Below are 20,405 nucleotides of genomic sequence, written 5' to 3' on the forward strand. Positions count from 1 at the left end.
CGGTGGTACTCAAAAAGAACATCTTTGAGAGCTCCTGAATTAACATTTTTAGACTTCAGGTATAACAGAAGATTCATCATACAAGGCTATAACTTAGAGAGGTGAACACCATCCCTGGGGATTTTTTTTAGGTCACTTCCTACGCAATTTTTTCTGTAATTCCATCATTTAGTGCATTACTCAGAAAACTGATAATAGAACACAGGACTGTTTGGGGAAACAGACTTTGTCAAAGTACCTTTTTTTATTTTTTGAAAGGGGATATGAAAGGGACCAATATGGGGCCAAGGGTAAACATTATACACTTGCATATTTCTTAGGCACTTTACCTGATGCAACACAATATTTGAGTAGGGAACTAGAATGCTATAGCAACAGCAGTGCACAGATGAAATAGATTGGAAAACAGCCCATAAATCTCAGCTGTATGTGAGCAAAGAATAGTCAGTAAGTGAGTATGTTTCAAGACAAATTCTGCAAGGACCAGTTTTTGACTCCATGGTGCTTTAAATTCTTCATCCATGACTTTAAAGAAAGCATATATCATCAATAAAAAGGCAAAAAAAATTTCTAATTTGCCTATCCTTAAAACTGTGAATAATTCAAGCAGAATATTTAAAAAACCTTGGAGTGAGTTAGCAAAGAGCTGGAAGAACCATTAGAGAGTTGGAAAATATGCCATCAAGCGAAAAACTCAGGAAATGCAATGCCTTTAATAACTCATATTTAGGAGGTGACTTAAGGACACCATATAAGTAAGTACATAGGGAACAAAACTTCAATAAAAGTTGCCTTCGATGCAGCCAACAGAAGTGTAACAGCACCTAAGGATAGAAACCTGCAGACAGAAAAATCAGACTAGAAATAAGCTGGTTTTCTGCTATTCTACATCTCCATCCTTCATATTTGATAATGTTTGTTATGGTATTTTTTTCTCCTTGGCTATTTTTTGAGTAATAAATGACTGGTTTTGTAAGGCAATCCGTAAATTAATTCAGGAATTAATTGATTCAGGGAAATTCCACATCTCTTAGTATGTAGAAGGCTCAAAGAAGAACTTGCATGTTTATTCCAAAAGTGATGTCTGAACAGCATGTTCAGTGGCTGCCCAACCATACAAATGCTACAATTTGCTCATGTTTCGCTACTCCCTTGGCGCCTGCAGTTCTGCATTGCAGACCAGGTTTTCTCCAGTCTGTGGAACTTGGTGTTCACCTCCTGCCTTGGCCCCAGGGGGTTCTGGTAAGGAGAAAGACCTGATAATTACGTTTAACGCATCATCAGTTTGGACAGGGCTGAGCAGGTTGCTGCCCAGCTCATGCACAAGCTCCTTGAAGCTGTTCAGCCACCCAAGTCCCCCTGTGTGCTTTCACAGTACAGCCAGCACAAATCGGCAGAAATCTGCTCCTCACAAAACGCAGAAGTGGCTCCTAGTGTCTTTTGCAGGACAGTCCGAGGTGCAGGTGTGGCTTTGCTGTGGCTAACAGCTGTTTGTACAGAGGCTTGCAACATCTGCCCTGGAAGTGTGCCTGAGAGTGAGCACAGGGTGACCAGCACAAGGACTCGCAGAGAGCTGGTCAGGCCTGCCATCCTTTCTCAGCTCCCAAGGTCTGCCGCACAGCCCTGGCAGCAAGGACCAGACTTCTTGTCTTATAGGTGTCAGAACAGGATTGGCAACAAAGGGCATTAACATGTACATTATGAGCTTCATGAAGCACCAGGTTTTCGCAGGGCCATTGCCACAAACCTAGGCATTGCAAGGCCAACTTTCAGGATTCAAATACTTTTTTTAAGGCGATGATTTTTTTAAGAACGACCAAAACCTCTGAACACATGCTTAACATGGAGACCATGAGTAATCATCTTTAAACCTAAGTTCAGTGCAGGCTTTGGTGCCTCCTATTGTCTCCTCAAGGTGGTTCACGAGTCAGACTTAACTAGGGTTCAGCATCATAGCTGTACCATAGTCAAAAGAAAAGATGCTTCCAGTACGCAACATTTAATCAACACCAAAGTGGTTCATAATAGCCACGGTTCTCTATATTAATTAATATACATTACCGTAACAGCCTTTTAACAGAACGTATTTCAGCTGAGTCATTCTGAGGCAGGCAAGTTTCACTAATATTTTTGTATTAACTCCTTTTTTTAAAATACGGACCAGCACATGTGTTTAAGCACTGCAGTTTTGTTGATACCTGCTACGAGACAATCTGGTTCCTTTTATAGTAGTAACCATATAATCATAGAACAGTTTAGGTTGGAAGAAACCTTCAAGTTCATCGAGTCCAACCTTTGTCCTAGCTCTATCAACACCACTAAACCATGTCCCAACATCTACCCATCTCTTAAACACCTTCAGGGACGGTGACTCCACCACCTCCCTGGGCAGGCCGTTCCAATGCCTGACAACCCTTTCAGTAAAGAAATTCTTCCTAAGATCCAGCCTGAACCTCCCCTGGTGCAGCTTAAGGCCATTTCCCCTTGTTCTATCGCTTGTTACTTGGGAGAACAGACTGACCCCCACCTCACTACATCCTCCTTCCAGGTAGTTGTAGAGAGCAATTAAGGTCTCCCCTCAGCCTCCTCTTCTCCAGCCTAAACAGCCCCAGATCCCTCAGCCATTTCTCATATGAGACATGCTCCAAATCCTTTACTAGCTTGGCAGCCCGCCTCTGTACCCTCTGCAGCACCTCAATGTCCTTCTTGTAGAGAGGGACCTAAAACTGGACACTGTACTCGAGGTGCGGCCTCACCAAAGCCGAGTACAGGGGCACAATCACCACCCTGCTCCTGCTGACAACACTATTCCTGATACAGGCCAAGATGCCATTTGCCTTCTTGGACACCTGAGCACACTGCCGGCTCACGTCATTTCATTAAAGATGAAATCAGGATAAAGCTCGACTCAGGAGCCACAGCAATGACAGACAGTCAGGCAGGTATTTCTGCTGCAAATGATACCACAAAAGCACTCAGAGATCTGGCTGGATTGGCTACCATTTAGTTGCTTGGCATCTGAATCGCCAAAATTTAAATGTTGATGTCATTCTCTCTTTTTAAACTTTTATCTACATAGTTCTGTACGAACACCGTTAGGTCAAAAGCCAGACTGCCTAAATTCTGCCAAAGTTGTAGTTCGGATGAAATGTCAGTGCCTATTTTGAGCACAACACAGACATTACCTAAGATTCATGAAGAACCTTGTTACTTAGTTTAAGACCCAGACAGGGGTGAAAATCCAAAGACACCACTATGTTTAGAATATTTTTCATTGTGCAAGGACTCATTTAGAGCTAGCAGCTTGCACGCTTTCGGAATCATACTGCAAGACCTAAGTTCAGCTCCTTGTATATCTGATCTCAATTTTGTCCCAAGAACTGAGCAAAAAACCATTGTCTTGGATTCTGAAGGAGAGTTGAATTTAAGCATGGCATGGCTTAAATTACCAAGGGAAATGCTGACAATTCAATTTTACTGTCCACATGTTGAAAGTTACAGCAAAAGTAAAGCCTATGAACATACATGGCAGAGAGGCAATCCCAGGACAATTTTTTAGGTAGTTAAAGCAGGTGAGTGCTGTCCACAGATGATTTCAGTATGTGTTTTATCAACAGCATATAACTTCATTGAGTCCCACCCCTGATGATATCTTATATCAATTTTTTTTCAATGGTAAACATTGTCCAGTCTGGACAGTAACAATACACTACCACGCAGTTTTTCTGAGGCAAATGAAGAAAGGATGTACCTCACATACATGGCAAATTTTCAGGTACCAGCTGCAAGAGTTCTTATTTTCTTCTTCCAAACATTTTAAAGAGTCAAATGAAGTTTCCAAGAGGATTTCAGTAGGAAAAACTTTATTAGTTGCAACATCCGGGCTTCAATAAGCAAAACTTTTGCCTTTTGCCCATTTCTCTGAGCCACTGCAGGTGACTTTAGCTGTTATCTGTGGCAATCAGAAAGACGGAGGTCTTCAGTGGTACAGAGAGAGCAAAGAATAAAGGACTGAACTGAGGCTGTGAGTTATCTGACTTTTTCAAATGCCTTAAGAATACGAAGTGATTCTTAGAATTAAGTACAGAGCTAAACAAGATCCTAATCCTCAAGCATCTGGAACTACAACACAGCAAAATCGACACAGAAGTGTGGGAGAAAAGTAGGTGCACGGTTTTTACAAATTCACAGTCCTTCAAACCCTTCGATCTTTTTCAGTTCCCCTGTTTTTAAATATATGTAATGAAGTTCACAAACCGTGAACGGAACTGTGCAATTCATGTATCATCCATCCATCACTAAGGCTCAGGTGAGTCCTTTTTTATCACAAGCGAGAAATAAATATTGTCATTACATCTGCATTTGAATCTTTACTGAGTTTGTTTTTAACCAGCAGCAATGTTCCTGTAATTATGAAAGTGTCAGCTGAACAGAAAGGATCCATGCAAGAAAACAGTATGGCTTTTAAAAAAATATCTCTCTTCATTTCTTTTTAGAAGCTATATAATGTACCGTGTACAAATTAGAATCACATAAGCCTCAAGGAGGTGGCTAGCTATGGAAAAGATGTTCAAAACAGCAAAGAAAAGAAGTTAAGTGCAGCCCTGAAGGAGAAAGGGCTTGTGGACACAGCAAAAGGATAATGTTTTGGCGGGGATGATGATATATAGCACATTCTATATAGAAGTCTATCTACTTCTTCAGGAAAACAGATTAGATACAGCCTCGAACCCTATATCCTTATCTTGTATTTAAGTGATTTTAAGTTAGAACAATGGAGAATCATAAAGTAATTGACAACTCCTGACCAACCATAACATACCTGTTTTACATGACAGTCGTTTTAACCACAACATCTAAGCAAAAAAAAAAAAAAATCTGTCTTCTTTCTTTTTGTTTAAGAACAGTAGTAGAGAAAGAAAAGATCAACACAGTTTTACTCTCAAGCTATTTTAGAAATTTGAAGATCCCACTGTAACTAGAAAGAACTTGCATTGTATGTTTCTTGAGATACCAAGTACCTGCTGATCCAGCACTCCAGGTGCCAGTGGAGACAACTTCATTTCAGCGAGTATTGGAGCCAGGAAAGGGCATCTCTTCTATTTATATAATTAAGGCTGGTGCTTCCATTGATAGACTGCAATTTGCGTATTCATTGGAAGCTCTGCTTGGTTAATTGCAGTGCAGTGTGACTTACAAACCTACGACTTAATATTACATGTGCATTATAACATTTCCAATCATAGGGCTGTCAGATAGAAACTTTTGAAAAGTTTTAAAAAATATGGTTTGGTTTATAGATTAATGAAGACACTTAATAGTACAACAGCTTAACGATCTTGTTTATAAGCATTTCAAACGTTGCATGTCAATAAATAAAAAGCTGAATTCCTCCACTTGCAAAAGTCACAGACTTTTTATTACACTAACAACCACTTTTTATGTATTTATTTTTACTAAGATCTAAATATTTTCTTGTTTGCAATAGAAACTAACAAAACTTTTATCGAGGCCTTTAAGAAACCTGTCTTGCTATAAGTTTGTCTATCTAGTGCTAAAAACTTTGCTATCTGTAAATATTTTATACAGTCAACACAGACAAAGGCAGGATAATGAGCAAGAGCAGCAGCAACTACAAGCAAGGGAGATATGAGCCTTAAAACATGATCATGTCAAGGGGAGCAGACGATTTCCATCCCTAGTGACAGCACAGCTATCACACCAAATTTTCTTAACAATTGGATTGAGACAAATGGTGCCCAATGAAAAGCAATGAATACCTTAGAGCAACTTGATTTGTACAAAGGCCATCTCAGCTTTTGTTCTGATCCAAGTAGTACTAAAAACTCAGAACAAATTTTGAAGCAAAGAATAATTAAAGATGTCGTGGAACATGAACAAGCGATAGTAGGATTAGTTTCCCAGCATTAGGCTGTGCTCATCTAACTTGCTTTTTTTTAGGTAAAGGAACTGCAGTATATCTAATCTGTCTGCACTGCAGAAAAGCATTGCCACAGAGGAAATTGGCAATTGAAATGGGAACTAGGAGAAGGAATATGAGCTAAGTATGGACCTAGCTCATGGCAACAGGAAAAAAGGGATGAGGGAGTGTTCGATAGGGAAAGTTAGAGAAAAAGTTATTGTCATTCATTAAAAGATCAGTTTGGGAATCTTATTTAACATTTGACTTTTTCATTCATGAAACTGGCAGGCAAAAGTGGAAGTTTTCTGATAAAACATAGGAGAGTTAATAGGCATTGTAAATGTAAAGGAGAAGGAGGATCTTATTTGGAAAAAAATGAATGAACTTAATGAAAGAACTAGAAGAGAGATGAAATACCATCATATAAAATGAATGATCACGTATTGGGTAGGATTTATCTACTGTCGAACAATGTCTCTCTCAAACAAAAAGAAGTCATACCATGGAAGTGGAGGACAGAAGCTCATCATCTGAGGAAGGACAAGCGGCGAAGAGACAGTGTGACTCTGTAATGTGGGGAATACACAGAATTTCTGATACAGTATTAAATAAATAGCAAAGCTGATCAGTAAAGTCAAATAAAAATCCCCCCATCTTCCAAGCTGTCTCTTATGAAGCAAAAAGATGCCTTATCACTGACATCATACCCCTTCCTTTGATGTCTGGCTGGGATACCTTCCGTGTCCAACCTGCCAATGGCAACAGGCTGCACGGCCTCTGGAAAGAGCTACTGTTGGGATTTCCTATGCGTAAGCTGGAGCTGAGGCTACCAAGCCGAGCCTCTGGGCTCTCACATCATCGTCTTCTCACCACACTTTCTCTCCTGCCTTTTGTATTCCTCTGGCAACTCGGCTGGTGCCTCAAGCCACAGCACAGTGAAATCTTCAGGGGTACAGATTCTGAATTTGAGATGACGGAGCACTAATGGGGACCATGACTGGGGCCTCGTCCTGTGCTACATTAAAAAGGATAAAACAGAACGGGTGAACTGTTCTGCACTTGGCTTTGCTGGGTTTGCTATAACATCTATCAATGTTCGTCTGACTTTTTAATTTTTCCCTTTCCTCTAGCTACAGGAGAGGCTCAGGAGCCAATGCTCAGAATGAAAGATGGGGTGAACCAGGCCACTTTCAGTTTGAGATTTGCTCACCATTTACACCCCACTTTTTAGGGATTAGATTTTGTACACTCACCTCACAGACAATTAATTGTGACTTACAAAACTTACTCAAATTAGCTCTGCTGATTTCCAAAGTTTGCTCACCACTGCAGCAACCCTGTGGAGTACAAATCTCCTCTCTCCAACCGCACTGGCACCTGATGCACTGCAATTGACATGGCTTGGCAATTTCATCCCTTTCCTGTCGGACATGACAGTGAGCCTGGCTCACCTTCGCTGTTTGGAACGGCTTTCACTGTTGTTTTTTTTCCCAGGAAACAGAAATCACAATTGCTTTGGAACAAAGAAGGAATTTTATTTTTTTTCTTCTTCATATATAATAAAACCATAAATGTTGATATAAACCTCATACTCAGCTTTTTCTGCCTAGAATACTGACTGTGCCGCTGCTCTGACAGCTGAGAAACGACGATCCCTTCTACCTGGCCCATTTATTTCACGCCTCCCTCAGCGTTTTCCCCGACGGAGGCTCCCACAGGCTCGCCGCGGTGGCAGACACCCGCATGATTCACCAGGGACTGTTTGCCTTGGCCCGGAGGTCCTCGGCGCGGGGAATGGGATTTCCATTCCCCGACGTTTCCCTTGGTCGGCTTCCCTGGAAGGGAGCGCGGGCCCGGCCCGGGGAGCACGGCACTGGCCCGGGAAGGATGCCTCCGGCCCGGCGCTGAGCCGCCAGCCCAAAAGCACACTGCTTTGCTCTAGCGGGGACCGCACGGCCCTCTCCTGCGGGGAGAGCCCCCTCGGCCGGGCAGGCACTCCTCCTCGGGGCTGCAGGAGCTCCTCTTGCCGCCCCCTCGCAGCGCAGGGCCAGGACCGACAGGGAGGAACCGGCGGCGGGGCCGAGGTGCGCGGCGGGCGCGGGGCGGCGGGGCCGAGACGGGGCCACCGCAGCCAGGAGCCCGGAGGGTGTGGGGCCGGCAGCCCGCATCCCTGACGGAGCTGACGGGAGGGAGCGGGTCTCGCGTCCCTCGGGGGGCGGGGGGGAAGACGGGGGGCCGACGGCCCGTGCCCTGTGAGGGCCGTCGATCCTGTTTCTTCCCTCACGGCATGCGGGAGTGAGCGGGAGGACGGCCCGCGTTCCTCATGCGGGACAGGCGGGAGGGACCGAGGCGACAGCCCGTGTCCCTCACGGGGTATGCCGGAAGGAGCGGGACCGTGTCCCTGACGGCGGAGGCGGCTGAGAGGGGCCCGGCCGCCCGCGGCTGCCTGCCGGGGCCGCGCGGGGATCAGACGGCTCTGGAGGTCTGGGCAGGGAGGCCGGTGTCTCCCTAGGGGGACCCCCCTCTTTCCCTCTCCTCAGTACGGCTGAGCCGGGCTACGGCCGCTCGGGGACGGGGCTGGCGGGAGGCGGCAGCTCCCCCCGGCCCGCGGCGCTCCCGGGGGGGCGGGAGGGGGAGCGCCGTCCGGGGCCGCGCCGAGGGGGGAGGAGGCGCTCCCGCGCTCGCTCCCGGCCGCCGCCGCTGCCCGCCGCCGAGCGGAGCGGCCCCGCCAGCCCCTCAGGTAAGCCCGGCTCTGCCGCCCCCGCTGCCCTGCCCCGCCTCGCCTCTCCCGCCCGCCAGGCGGGTCCGCCCGGGGGCACCGGCTCCCCGCTGCCTCCCGCGCCGCCCGGCGGGGCTCGGCATTGCCGGCACCTCCGTGGCACGGCACAGCCTGCGGTCACCCCCGCCCCGGGGCCCCGGCTCGGCGGGGAAGGGGTCCTACTCCGGGCCCCTTCGGGTGAGGGGGAGGCCGGGCAGGGCCCCGCGGGCAGCGGGGGCTGCAGCGCGGGCGGCAGGGGCCTGGCGGGGAGCGGGAGGCCGAGGCAAGGGGCCGCGGCGGGGTCCGGGGCTGGGTTAGATGCTCGCTTGCTGGGTCCTGCTGGAGTGGTTTGCTGCTTGTGTTTCAGCCGCAGGAGAAATGCCTGCCTTTCCTCTGGACTGCATGGGTCTGAGCAAACTCCCCGCACACCCTCTTCCCCGTGCATGCTTGAGTAACTTTTTTAACAGCGTGTGTGCTGTAAGGAAAAAACCCCTCTGTATTTTAAAGTCAGTGCAGAATCGGAGTCGGACTTTACCTAGGAACATTGGTTAGTGAGTAGCCTGCAGGTGTCTTTACCAGCTTCCAGAATGCGGCTTATCGCCGTGCAGGGGGTGCAGCCCCGCCGGTAGCTCCGCACTGGAGCGGTCACCCCTGACACCGGCGTGGGAGCTGCCCGCGCTCCGGGGAGCAGTGCATTTGCTGGACGTGGAGGGAGTGGGGAACGGTTTGCTGCCTGTCGTATGCTTACCCTGGAAACCCAGCCTAGATGGTGCTCTTTAATCTTATCTTATAAGATGCCACTGTTGTGGCATCTTTAGTGACCACATATTCGTGTTTCAGAAGACAGGTCTTTCTGCATCACACTGGCCGCTGTCACTGCTTAACCATGGGTTAGTGTTGACCGAGAGGGAAGAATGCAGCCTACAGGCTTATGTAATACTTCCTAAATGCTTGGGTTTTCTTTTGGGGACACCATTCGAGGAGTGAATGATCCTGACTGAGATCAGAAATGGTAACATGCTATGTTCCATGTTATAGCTGTGCTGCTGTCAGGCAGCTGACTACTTCAGAAGAAATTACCGTACTGAATCCCATCATAAATTCTCCTTAAATCAAGAGCTCAGTAAAATACACATACGGCTTTTCCATAAAATCCTACAAAATCTGCAAAATAATTTTTGAATTATACACTTTCATATAGATGTGTCAGCTTTAACACCAGATTTTTTAAAACTTTTCCTTATGTACTGTGTATCACTATGATTATAACTATATTCATCAAATTAAATTTGATTTATTTTATCTCTTAAGAAAATGTAGCACTTGGTTATTACACAAGGCTGCAGCTAAGATCCTCAATCTTGCACTCAATATTCACACCTAATTACTTTACCTGAGTCTTTCCATTGACTTCACCGGGACTTCTCGCGAACAAACTAATGCACACTAGTGCTTATGAGCTGGGACCCAGCTGTAATAGTAAAATATGTTTTAGTCAGTCCAGGCAAACTAGGGAAAGGCTAATCAGATCAAAATACTCTCACATGTATTCTCCCAACTGTCTCCGCAGGAGGATAAAACACTAAGCACTGCTATTTAATTATAATCTGGACATCATTAATAATCTCCTTTTATATAGTGTACTCATTATTAGATCATGTTTCCATTATGAGCAAGGAATGGCATGGTTTTGATTCCCAAATTACCGTTTTACACTGGTGCTGGTACTGGGGTCAATGTGGGTTTGCGAGTAAATTTCAGAACTACTGTATCATTTTTATTTTTTTTTAAAAAAAAGCCTTTCTGTTTGCAATTAACAGTCTGTTATGGTTTGTGACTGCACTTCACAGAGGCAAAACTAAGCAGCCCACATATGTATTATATGCCATATAATATATGCTTTTGTATAAATACCTACTCTTCATGGTAAAAGTGAAGTTTCTCAGTTTTCCTGTGCCACTCTTCTGGGAACTTTGTGGAAACTCTGATGTCTAGACCAGATTCAGAACCAGAAAGTGCAAATGAGTCTTCTCCAAAAGAACAAGATAATGAAAAGGTCTATTGTCCAAGTGGCAACTGAAGAAAATCATAACATGGAGATTGATGCTGTCATAAAATAAGAATTCCTACTGCTGAAGCCTGCTATCTGACCACTGGAAACTATGCAGAGTAAACCATACTATGGGTGCACTGTTCTACAGCACCACTGTTAACTTTTTTATGGCAAGTTTCTGAAATGACTGAAATGGTCGTCAGCTTCAGCTCTGAGTGGGAGTTGGATCTGATGACCTACAGAGGTCCTTTCTGACCTAAATTATTCTACGATTCTATGATTTAGTGGTTACTAGTTTTACAACAGTGATGTCAGGAGGTTTATATGTGATTTAGATGAATGACTTAAAAATAACTCATAGATCCCTTAATGTTCTTTTATTTCATTAGAGTTGTAGAAAATTAAATTATACATGTAGTATATACACTTTAAGCCCTTTAGATAACTAAGCCCATTGTGTAAAAGTCCTACCATTACATTTACACCTCACACTAAAATTTAATGCTGATACGTGCTCACGCTGATATACTGTATGTGTTGGTGTGTATACTCATCAAGGTGTGTGGGTGCTTATCTGACGTCTGTGCTTGGACAGGCAAGCTGTTCTTCCGCCATGCTCTTCTGACAGCTTCCAGAGTGTGGTTGCCCTCCTGTAACCTGTAGCACCTTCAGCTACACTCTGCGTACGGGTACTCATGTTCAGTGTTGGGTTTGTGGGAATATTTGGCTGATTACCAAAGGTCATTCACCTCCTTTCTAGGAACTGCTCTATAATGCATCTTGGGTCTTCCTTTTACTGTTTCAAAACCTGACTTAATTTAGTCCACTGTCACATCTGATTTTATTAGTCCAGGATACAACTCAGCTGTGGGCATTCATAGCGGCAGCCAGAATAATTAGATACGGATGGAGTTTCTTTCAGCTGCAGCCCAATTGCTACGCAAGGCAGGGGGATCTCTCAGTGCAGAGAGGACTGGAATATCCTTTTAGCTGCCGAGACAGGGATTCGTGCTGGATGAGGAGGACAATATGAAAGCATAGGAAGCAAAGCTGGAAGAGTTTATGAATCTGTGGCTGTCATCCTGTCCCCATCACTATATAGACATGTCTGGAACAGGCAAATTGCCATCATATGCTAGGATTGTGCCCTTCTGCAGACACAAAACAACCATGTGTGGCCATAAAACTTCCTGTCAGGAAGCAGACCTTCATGGACCCATGCAAAGAATTTGTCCCAGTCTTCTTGTGCTGAAGTACACAACTTCTGATCCTAAACACACTGCAGATTTGGGTTGCTCTTACTGTCCAGACAGTCATTGTTTTAGATTGATAGAAAAGACTGATGTTGCCAAGTCAACAGTTAGTTCTGTTATTATGGTGGCTTGCTGCGCTAGTACGAAAGCTGCTTGCGTTTGGGTTGTCTGTCTCAGAATACAGCTGAATTACTAATTGACTTTTATATAATGAGTTTCCCAGACGGACCTGATACTACTGACGGCATGAGTGGCCCAGATTAGCCTCTGAAAAGGAGCTGAAGAAAGTGTTAACAAGGGAGCTCTGCTGCTTAGTAGGACTTGGTGCAGTGGTGGGTCGGTTCATGTGCTCATAGTGCCTGCCATCAGGGTTGAGGAGCAGAGGAGGAATTTACAAACTTAGAGCGCCTGCAACCTGTTTTCTTCTTCATGATTTGACCATATTGATGAGATCCAGTTGATGACCATGATTTAGGGGGTTCTACCTGTCATGTGCTGCTGAGCCTAGTGAAGCCCTTCTTGTACAGCAAGGAGTCGCAGAAAATCCAGTGCATCATTTGGTGGAACAGGATGACAGCAGAGTGCTCCTTTGTAGGGATGAAGGCAAAATGGTACTTCTTGCTGATGTGCTAAAATCATCCTCCTGATTGTGGCCAGCTGCCCCCACACAACACCTGCGTAGCTAGGGACAGATATCTTGCGATGTTGGACACTGTGGGGCTCTATAGCTGTTTTTCAGAACTGGAAAATGCTGTGTCAGCAACTGGTTCAGAAAGATGGAGGAAATTTTTAATACTCTGTGCCACACACAGTGATTTTAATGACTAATGGACTAGCAATGCATGTGCAGGCTTGGGTATAGTGAAGTATCTTGGAACATGTTGTAACTGATAGTTAACAGGGCTTTACAGTGCCTGCTGTCCTTAATTTTTTTTAATTTGTGAGGTGATGGGGTTGAGAATAAGATATTTTGTGGCTTTCATGTAATAAGAGCTCATTGGTTTTCCAAGTAACTCACTGTGCTTGCTAACCTGGGGACACAGACTGATTTTGCTGACTTACATAGATCGTTTGCAGTTTCTTTAACTTCAGTAAAAGCTTTTGATTTCATTACAGTTTCCTGTTATCTTAAAATGAGTAAATGATAAGGAGTGCTGAAAGAACTTCAGAATGCTTCTCCTTTTGTGCACTTATGTTCTTTATAACTTAAAACCACTGACATTAGATCTGCTGGCAGCTGGAAGTAAGTGGTTGTCTCTTTTAGCTATCAAACAAGGAAAGCTGGAGGCAGCCTCTACAGCGGTAGTAACTGCTGCCTCTGGTGCTTTTTTTTTGTCTTCCCTTTCCTTCCCATTTATGACGAGAAATTATATAGGGTTCAAGAGAGGGGATATTATCTGCAGTTACTAAAGGAGTTGATGTTCCTGGTAACTGCTGAGAATTTCCCCTTCTGTGCATTGTGCCAGTTTTGGTGGCAGCTAGAGAAGGTGGAGAGTAGGGGTCTATGGTGTTCATGTCTCTGATTTAGCCTTGAAGGGAAATTGCACTACAGGATGAGGAATGAGACCACCCAGAGGAGCAGGAGGCATGAGCTGAAACATATTACTGCCCTAGTTTTCCAATTTATTTTTCAGCATGATCTGCCCAAAGACAGGTATGTTTTTAAGGTCCCTGAATGAAAAAAAGGTGGTGTTCCAGGCCAGTGGAAGCGTTTCCCAATTCTGTGTGAAATAAATTTCCCTGTGGTGGGGTAAGAGATAGAAGGACACTGACTTCAGCATAAGCCACAGAGCATCTCTTCTCCCTTGATATTATTCAAGAGTTATCACAGTGAAGAGGACAAATCTTAGTAACATGCACCATGCAGTAGAGAAAGTCATTGATTTATCACCACTGACACTGAATATTCAGGGGTGTCTCTGTCCAAACCAGCCATCAATACCTTATGAGGAGACTTCCATGGAAAGATGTTTGAAAGGGTAAAAACAGGCTTGTGTTGTTCTGAGTGCTGTCCAACAAAGGAAATAGGTATTTTAAGGATGAAGTCCCAATTTCATTTTTCAGTATTCTCACATGACAGTTCATGAAAATTGAAAATCCATAACAGTGTGTCAGAAAAATTCTGTTGCATGGGTATATGACTAAGCAAGCACAGGTAAAATTGGTAAGAAAACACCATGGAAATATTTAGCTCTTGACTAGCAGCCAGTTGGGGAGCAAGGGAAGCCTGAAAAGAACAAGACAGCCTGCCTATTTACTTGTCATCTTCTAGGAGGATCTTCTTCTTTATATCAAACGTCTTCAAGGCAGCTGCAGATACTGCAAGCAGCCCTTGCCACATTGTACCTCTGTGAGCAGCAGTTGCATGTTCTCTGTTAGGAGCTTCATTACACGGCCAGCAGAGCAGTGTGCTACACTGACAGCTCCAAGGTTGCTGTGAAAGCCCAGCATAGGACCCTCTTCTTACTCTCTCCATGAGTAGAAGAATGGACCGTGGAAGTCAGTGCATCTGGTGCTCAGCCTGGTTGAGCCCCATGGATTGCCACACCTCCTCTTGGTGTCTTTTGCTTCTGAGGTTTTTGGGATGTTTGTCATACAGTGACTTGGTCTTGGGTCTCCCAGGGGAGCTGGCTCCCGATGGTATAGTGCTGAATATTCCTGCTGTGACAGCTGGAATCAAAGTGCTTGAAACATATTTTCCAGGTAGCCACAGAAATATGTGTTTGTAAGTTGGTACTTTGGGAATGTGTTCTCAGCTGGTAGAGCAAGGATTAGCCAGCAATGTGAAGCTACAAAGGGCTGCGCCAGCAGCCTGGCTTAGCCTGCTGGGAAAATGAGGTGTTAAATACCAAATGTGGTGCAATAAACACCATCCAGCTTCTAGAGTGAAGACAGGGGACCTTGCAGAAGACCCAGAAAATAAACAGAGAACTGTGGGAGGACCATATGTGGAGAAGCTGTGCAACCACAAAATAAACTGATCATGTAAAAATGCAGGAAACAGTGGACACAAGTATGTACCTGGAACTAGAGCAAAGCACAGAAGTCCAGACTGTCATCACCTCAGGAAAGCAGTACAGAAGTTTTCAGTGTGGATGAAAGGGTGGCAGCAGGCTTGGATCAGTGGCACTTGTTATCACATACACAGCCTTTGGCTTTGGGAATTAGGGTGGGTTTTTTTCTCATTGAAAATGGATGCAATTTCACTTTAATTTTTATTTTAGATTATTTTATGTATCAGAATTTGTAAGATGAGGCAATTAAAGCTCTCTGTTAAACATTGTTTTCTTTTGAAACTGCTTTAAAACACTGTTTGAGGATAGGAGTATGTTAATTTTTTTTTTAATGAGAATGGGATCTTTTTTGGTGGAACTGTAAGTAGGCTTATTTTCTGGTTATCAGACTGGTAAAGATACTGAGATCTAAGTATCTAAGGTTTCTGAATAAAAACTAAATTCTATTGAACAATAGAAGTTATGTTAAGTTTGAGTAAAAAGATCCCCAGAAAACTAGGCACTGTTATTCAGTGTTTCTGTTTCTTTAGTACCCCCAACCTTACTTTTTGAAGGGACTGGTAAAATAGCACAAAACTGAAAATTTACTGCTTTAATATGTTTCAGAATTCAGTGACAGCTAATGAATGATTATGTGGGCATTTCGGTTTATATAGTCAGCTAATCATATGATATTTGCATGCCATATAAATATTTTCCTAACAGAATTCAAAGACTTCACAGCAAACAAACACTTTTTTTCCCTTTATTTCTGAATGTGCCTGGGGACAGTTGTGAACCTAGTGAATTTGAAATTGTGATCAAATACCAAAAATTGCTACAAAGGTATAAAATATGTTAAGCACCAGAATGTAAGAGGGTTTAGTTTGGGATACTTTGCAGAGCTGGTAGGACTGTCCTGAGTCGCTTCTTTATCACAGTTTCCTTTGGCATCATACTGTTACTGAATGGTCAGCAACGCGCTGTTAAGATGCTCTGCCACTGTATCCTTGGGTCTCCGTAAACATGCCATCAGGAACAGGTAGAATGGCTTTACTTGGAGATTAGCCCGATCTTCACAGCTGGTTAGGATGGATGGGGAGGAGGGATGAATTAGGCCACTGATAGCTAGGTAACAGCCAGATAGCCTCTTGAACAAACTGTTCATGCCCCGTTCCTGTGGCAGCCTTATAAGGAGCGTATTTCTCTATGCACCTTGGCTCTCTGATTTCCAAAACATTGGTGCTAGACCTGGCATGTATTCTTGAGGTCCATTTGCCTTGTGTGTTGAAGGAACAGGCTGGAGAGAGAAGGTCCCCTTGCACAGCCTTGTATTTGCTGACATTCTGAGAAGTGAGGAGATAGCCTGGGAGAAGCTTTCATCAGTAAACTCCAGCAGTAACAGCTGTTGCCTCCAGCAAAATTTTGTCCCGTTTTCAGTGGTGTGTGCTGTTTGCAGTGTCCATCTGTTTCTGACTACTAGAGCACTGGAAATACTCTACTAAGAATACCATCCAGGTGTCCGTGCTGCTAGGGCTCCAAAAATTTAAATTCTTGTGGCCACTGTTACAAGCACCAACTATTTATCTCTCTTTCTTAGTTTCAATGTCCTTAAGTCACGTATTGCCTGTTACTGGTTACTCTTGAACATTTAAGCAAGGCTGGGCACAAAGACTCAGTTAATTTTGCTCTCTGGCATATACACCAGAACATTGTGTTCACATTTGGGGATGCTGAGTAGGATACACTCAACAAGGAAAATAGATTGATAGACAGAAAAACAAATCAATGTGTAATGGCTGTGTGGGAAAGACTGAAGAATAATGTGTAAAATCTCTTTATTAGAGAGAAAATACTTACTCGGAATTTTATATTCTGCCAGTGAGTACCTCATGGTGGGAAAAAAAAATCAATTATCTTTCTGAACTGGGGCGTTTAGTTGCCTTCTGTTACAAATCTCTGTCTGTTCATCAAGACCCTATTAAAATTGTTTTCAACATCTCAGTTACTTAACCAAGAATTACTGTTAAAATTTGCACTGCATGTAAAGTTTCCACTCAGTTTCAGGTAGAACAGTTCTTTATTGTGAAAGTGGGTATCCATCTCTTGCATACCTAGGGAAGCTGTTGACTAAGCTTCGTCATATCAGCAGTTCCAAGGCTGAATCTAACTCCTGTGAGACACTCTTTTCGCAACCCACCACAATAAAGTTTTGAGGGAAAGTAGAAGGAAGCCCACCAACAGGGGACATGGCCAGAAGATGAGCTTTTAGCATGTCAGTCTTAGCTTTCTGTTTGGGGGCAGAGTCAGACATGGCTTTTGATGGTGTGTTAACAAACTCCTGGGCAGGAATCGTCTCTTAGTGTAGGAATTTTGCCTGTCAATTTGTTCTTCTGTATGAGAAAACTTCTCCATAACCTATGTCAAGCTCATTGCCAGTCCTCAGAAGTCTCCTTGAGTAAACAAATTTCATCCTGCACTGTTATCTTCACACTAGCAACCATGGACAGTCTTCTGAAAAGGAAGCATGAGCTATCACCAGTTCATGTTTATAGTTGCTATTTCTGAAATATATTCCCTTCTTTTGTTTTAATTCTCCAAGATTTTCTAAAGCAAGTATGCCTCAGACTACAACAACCATTAAACTTCTGAAAAAATGCAACAGAGTGCTGAGTAGAATATGAAAATATATTTGTGTCCTCCTCGAACCTGTTTATGCTGGCAGGCTGGCTTAAACAAAGTTCCTTTTCTTGTTTTAAAAATACTTGTTTATTATGAGTGACTGTAAAAGTTGATACATTTTAAATGTTAGCTATGAGCTTCAACTAATAAACACTATGCAGAGTCTGCTAACTGCTACTTTATTACGTAGATCTTTCTCAAAGGTGTGGGTATTATTCCATGCCAGTATATCTGCATGTTTGTATGTGGAGGGAGGGAAGCAATGTGCTGGGTGGCTGGCATGGTTACAGTGAATATTTTTGTGTAATCAAAGAGCTCATCTCCTTCTCTCCTGTATTGCAGTTTCATATCCTTGAATGTCCCTCTAGTTCTGGAAGATGAAGAAGATGACTGCATGCTTCTTTCTACTGTTTGGACACACTCTGCTTTCCACTGTCTCTGTCATGGCAAGAGATATCCCAGGAGGACATTTCATCCGAAGAAGGGATGTTAACTCACAATCTCTATTAGGTAAGCTACAAAAAAAAAAAAAAAAAAACCCAAAACCCAGCCAAACACTACCACCAAAAGCCATGTCAAATACAAATTATAAAAGGCATGAGCAGCTGGCCAAACCTTGGCTGAGTTAGTTTGTGATTAAAAGGAGATTTCCATTTGTAAGCAGGAATAGGAGAAAGTTTGTTGACCAGTTAGCAGCTGCTGAAAGAAGGTGTTTAGTTTTGGGGTACTAGATCTACTTTATGTAAGTGGTATAAAATAAATATTTGTTACAGGACTGTTGTCTTGGAAGAAAGACCTTATTTTCACTGTTTAGAGAAAATACGTGTTGGTCCATGAAGGTTCTGTCAAAGCTGCCTTTTATCATGCTAGTAAGTTTTAGCTGTCTATATATATGTGCTGTTTATAAGGACGATTGAATGGAAATCAGTGGCTATTGAAATGAGGCTTTTCATTACGTTACTAGATGATAATTCCTTCATTTTGTCAGGTTAATTTTATTTATAATGTGTAGCTCTTTTTCTCTTTTGCCAAGAATCTGAGGACAGGATCTAGCAGTTTTGGCTTGTGGCTGTAGTATTTTAAAACACAAGGTTCATCTTTCTTGTTGATCGTTGCCTGTACGTCATCAGGCAGTCTATTGGTCAACTTTTTAATCTGCTAATAGTTTGTGAGTTAGAATAATTTTATTTTGCTCACTGTTTAAAGTAATTTTCAGAGCATGAAAGCATAGCATGGATGGGGTTTGGACATGGCCCATCATTAGGGATTCATGACACAGATCAATAGTAGATCTAATTAGATATCTCTCTCCAGTCACTGGGACATGTTAGGTGGCCTGCCTCCCCATAAAGGTCACCTAACCTAGGTGAACATGAGGAATTTGAAAAGTCCTGCAGAAGATGTATTGGGAAGAAAGGAGAAAGCAAGCCAGAACATGGGAGAATGGGTGACAGAGAGAGGAGCACCAGGTTTTATCAATGAAACTCTTCTCCAAACAAAATTTAATCCTTTAAATCTAAATAAAGTACCATTCATAATCTGTCCTGTGTTAACATAAAAACATTGGGTTTCAATTTCTATAGAACATATTTAAGCCAAATGACAACAGATTGCCCTTTCTTGGTCACCTTTCTCAAAACTAATAGATGCTATCTTGAGATACTTGGCGTTCTGCAACTGAAGGCTGAAAACCGTGGATCTGGAGATCTAGTCCATCAAAAAACATGGATGTGGAACAGCAAAGAGAAATACCCATGTTCACACCTTACTCAAAAAGACTCTCAAGCTTTCTGGAATCCTAAATTCTAAGGTGTGATTAAATACCAGTCCCTTCTGCATATTTTAGGATCCCCAGCAAATACCCTAAGTGAGCTTATTACTTTAAGAAATAAATTACCTGTCTCTCTAGAAAATGAACAAAATAGCAAGGTGTTCGGTGGAGAAACTGAAAGGTGTTGTGTTTCTCAGCTTGCCTTTTTTCCCTGTGATTTTTAAATTGCTTTTATAGCCTCTTCTTCATGTTTTAAATAGTGGGAAATATGTGAAAAGAATTAACACTCGCTATAAATCAAAATGTATAAATTAAATTATTTCTTTCTTCTTTCAAAAGCCAAGCGATTTGTGGCCCCTGCATTTGGAAAATTCTGGATCCCTATTCAGTTTGGCATGTGCAAGATGCAAACAGTTCTGGCAGCTCTGGCTGAAAGAACCTTTTTCAAGACATTAAATGATGCAAGAAACTTGGGGCATTCTGTGGTCCAGCCCATAAAAGTACGTGGCAGTTTGGAGTCAGACTCTTGGGCCTTGCATTCTGTTACAATAAATTAGGTCACCTGCTTCAGATTTAGCAGTGCATATAAACAGTGGCATGGTTAAAACGTGCCTCTCTGTAAAGAACAGAATGTGTAATATGCATGCCACTCTGCTGGAAACCTGTAGTGTTCTTTAAATGACATGAGAAAGAATGGGGCCAAACCATGATCTCAGTGACATCAAGTCTATTGACTTAATAAAATCACTCCAGAATTACAGCACTTTAACAGGGATTCGAAGCTGTCCCATTCTGTGTAATATGTATATTATAAATAGTAGTGGCGATGACAATTGCTGCTGTTGCAGAAAGACTTGGTTGGCAGGCGAAAGTGAGCAATGTAGCTGCAAAGAACCAACAGATACCTGGAAAAGTAATAAAAGTTAAGGTTGGGGTTGGGATTTTTTTGGGTGGAGGTCTCTATGTTTTTAG

At 43.2% G+C, this 20,405-nt stretch overlaps 1 protein-coding gene across 2 annotated transcripts in view; it reads left to right on the top strand.

The window, feature by feature from the left end:
* The first annotated feature begins 18,018 nt into the window (after positions 1 to 18,018).
* The window catches only part of MATN2 (matrilin 2), a 66,869-nt gene continuing 64,482 nt past the window's right edge, over positions 18,019 to 20,405 (top strand). Inside the window, exon 1 of one of the 2 annotated variants that reach the window (XM_086465075.1) lies at positions 18,019 to 18,172. In XM_086465075.1, the coding sequence (XP_086321201.1) occupies positions 18,040 to 18,172 (133 nt within the window). In that variant the 5' untranslated portion in view covers positions 18,019 to 18,039. The remainder of the gene's footprint in view (positions 18,173 to 20,405) is intronic. The other variant, XM_086465077.1, reaches the window with a different exon arrangement.

Source organism: Leptosomus discolor, chromosome 5, assembly GCF_034619465.1.
Source record: "Leptosomus discolor isolate bLepDis1 chromosome 5, bLepDis1.hap2, whole genome shotgun sequence".
In the NCBI taxonomy this organism is placed as follows: Eukaryota; Metazoa; Chordata; class Aves; order Leptosomiformes; family Leptosomidae; genus Leptosomus; species Leptosomus discolor.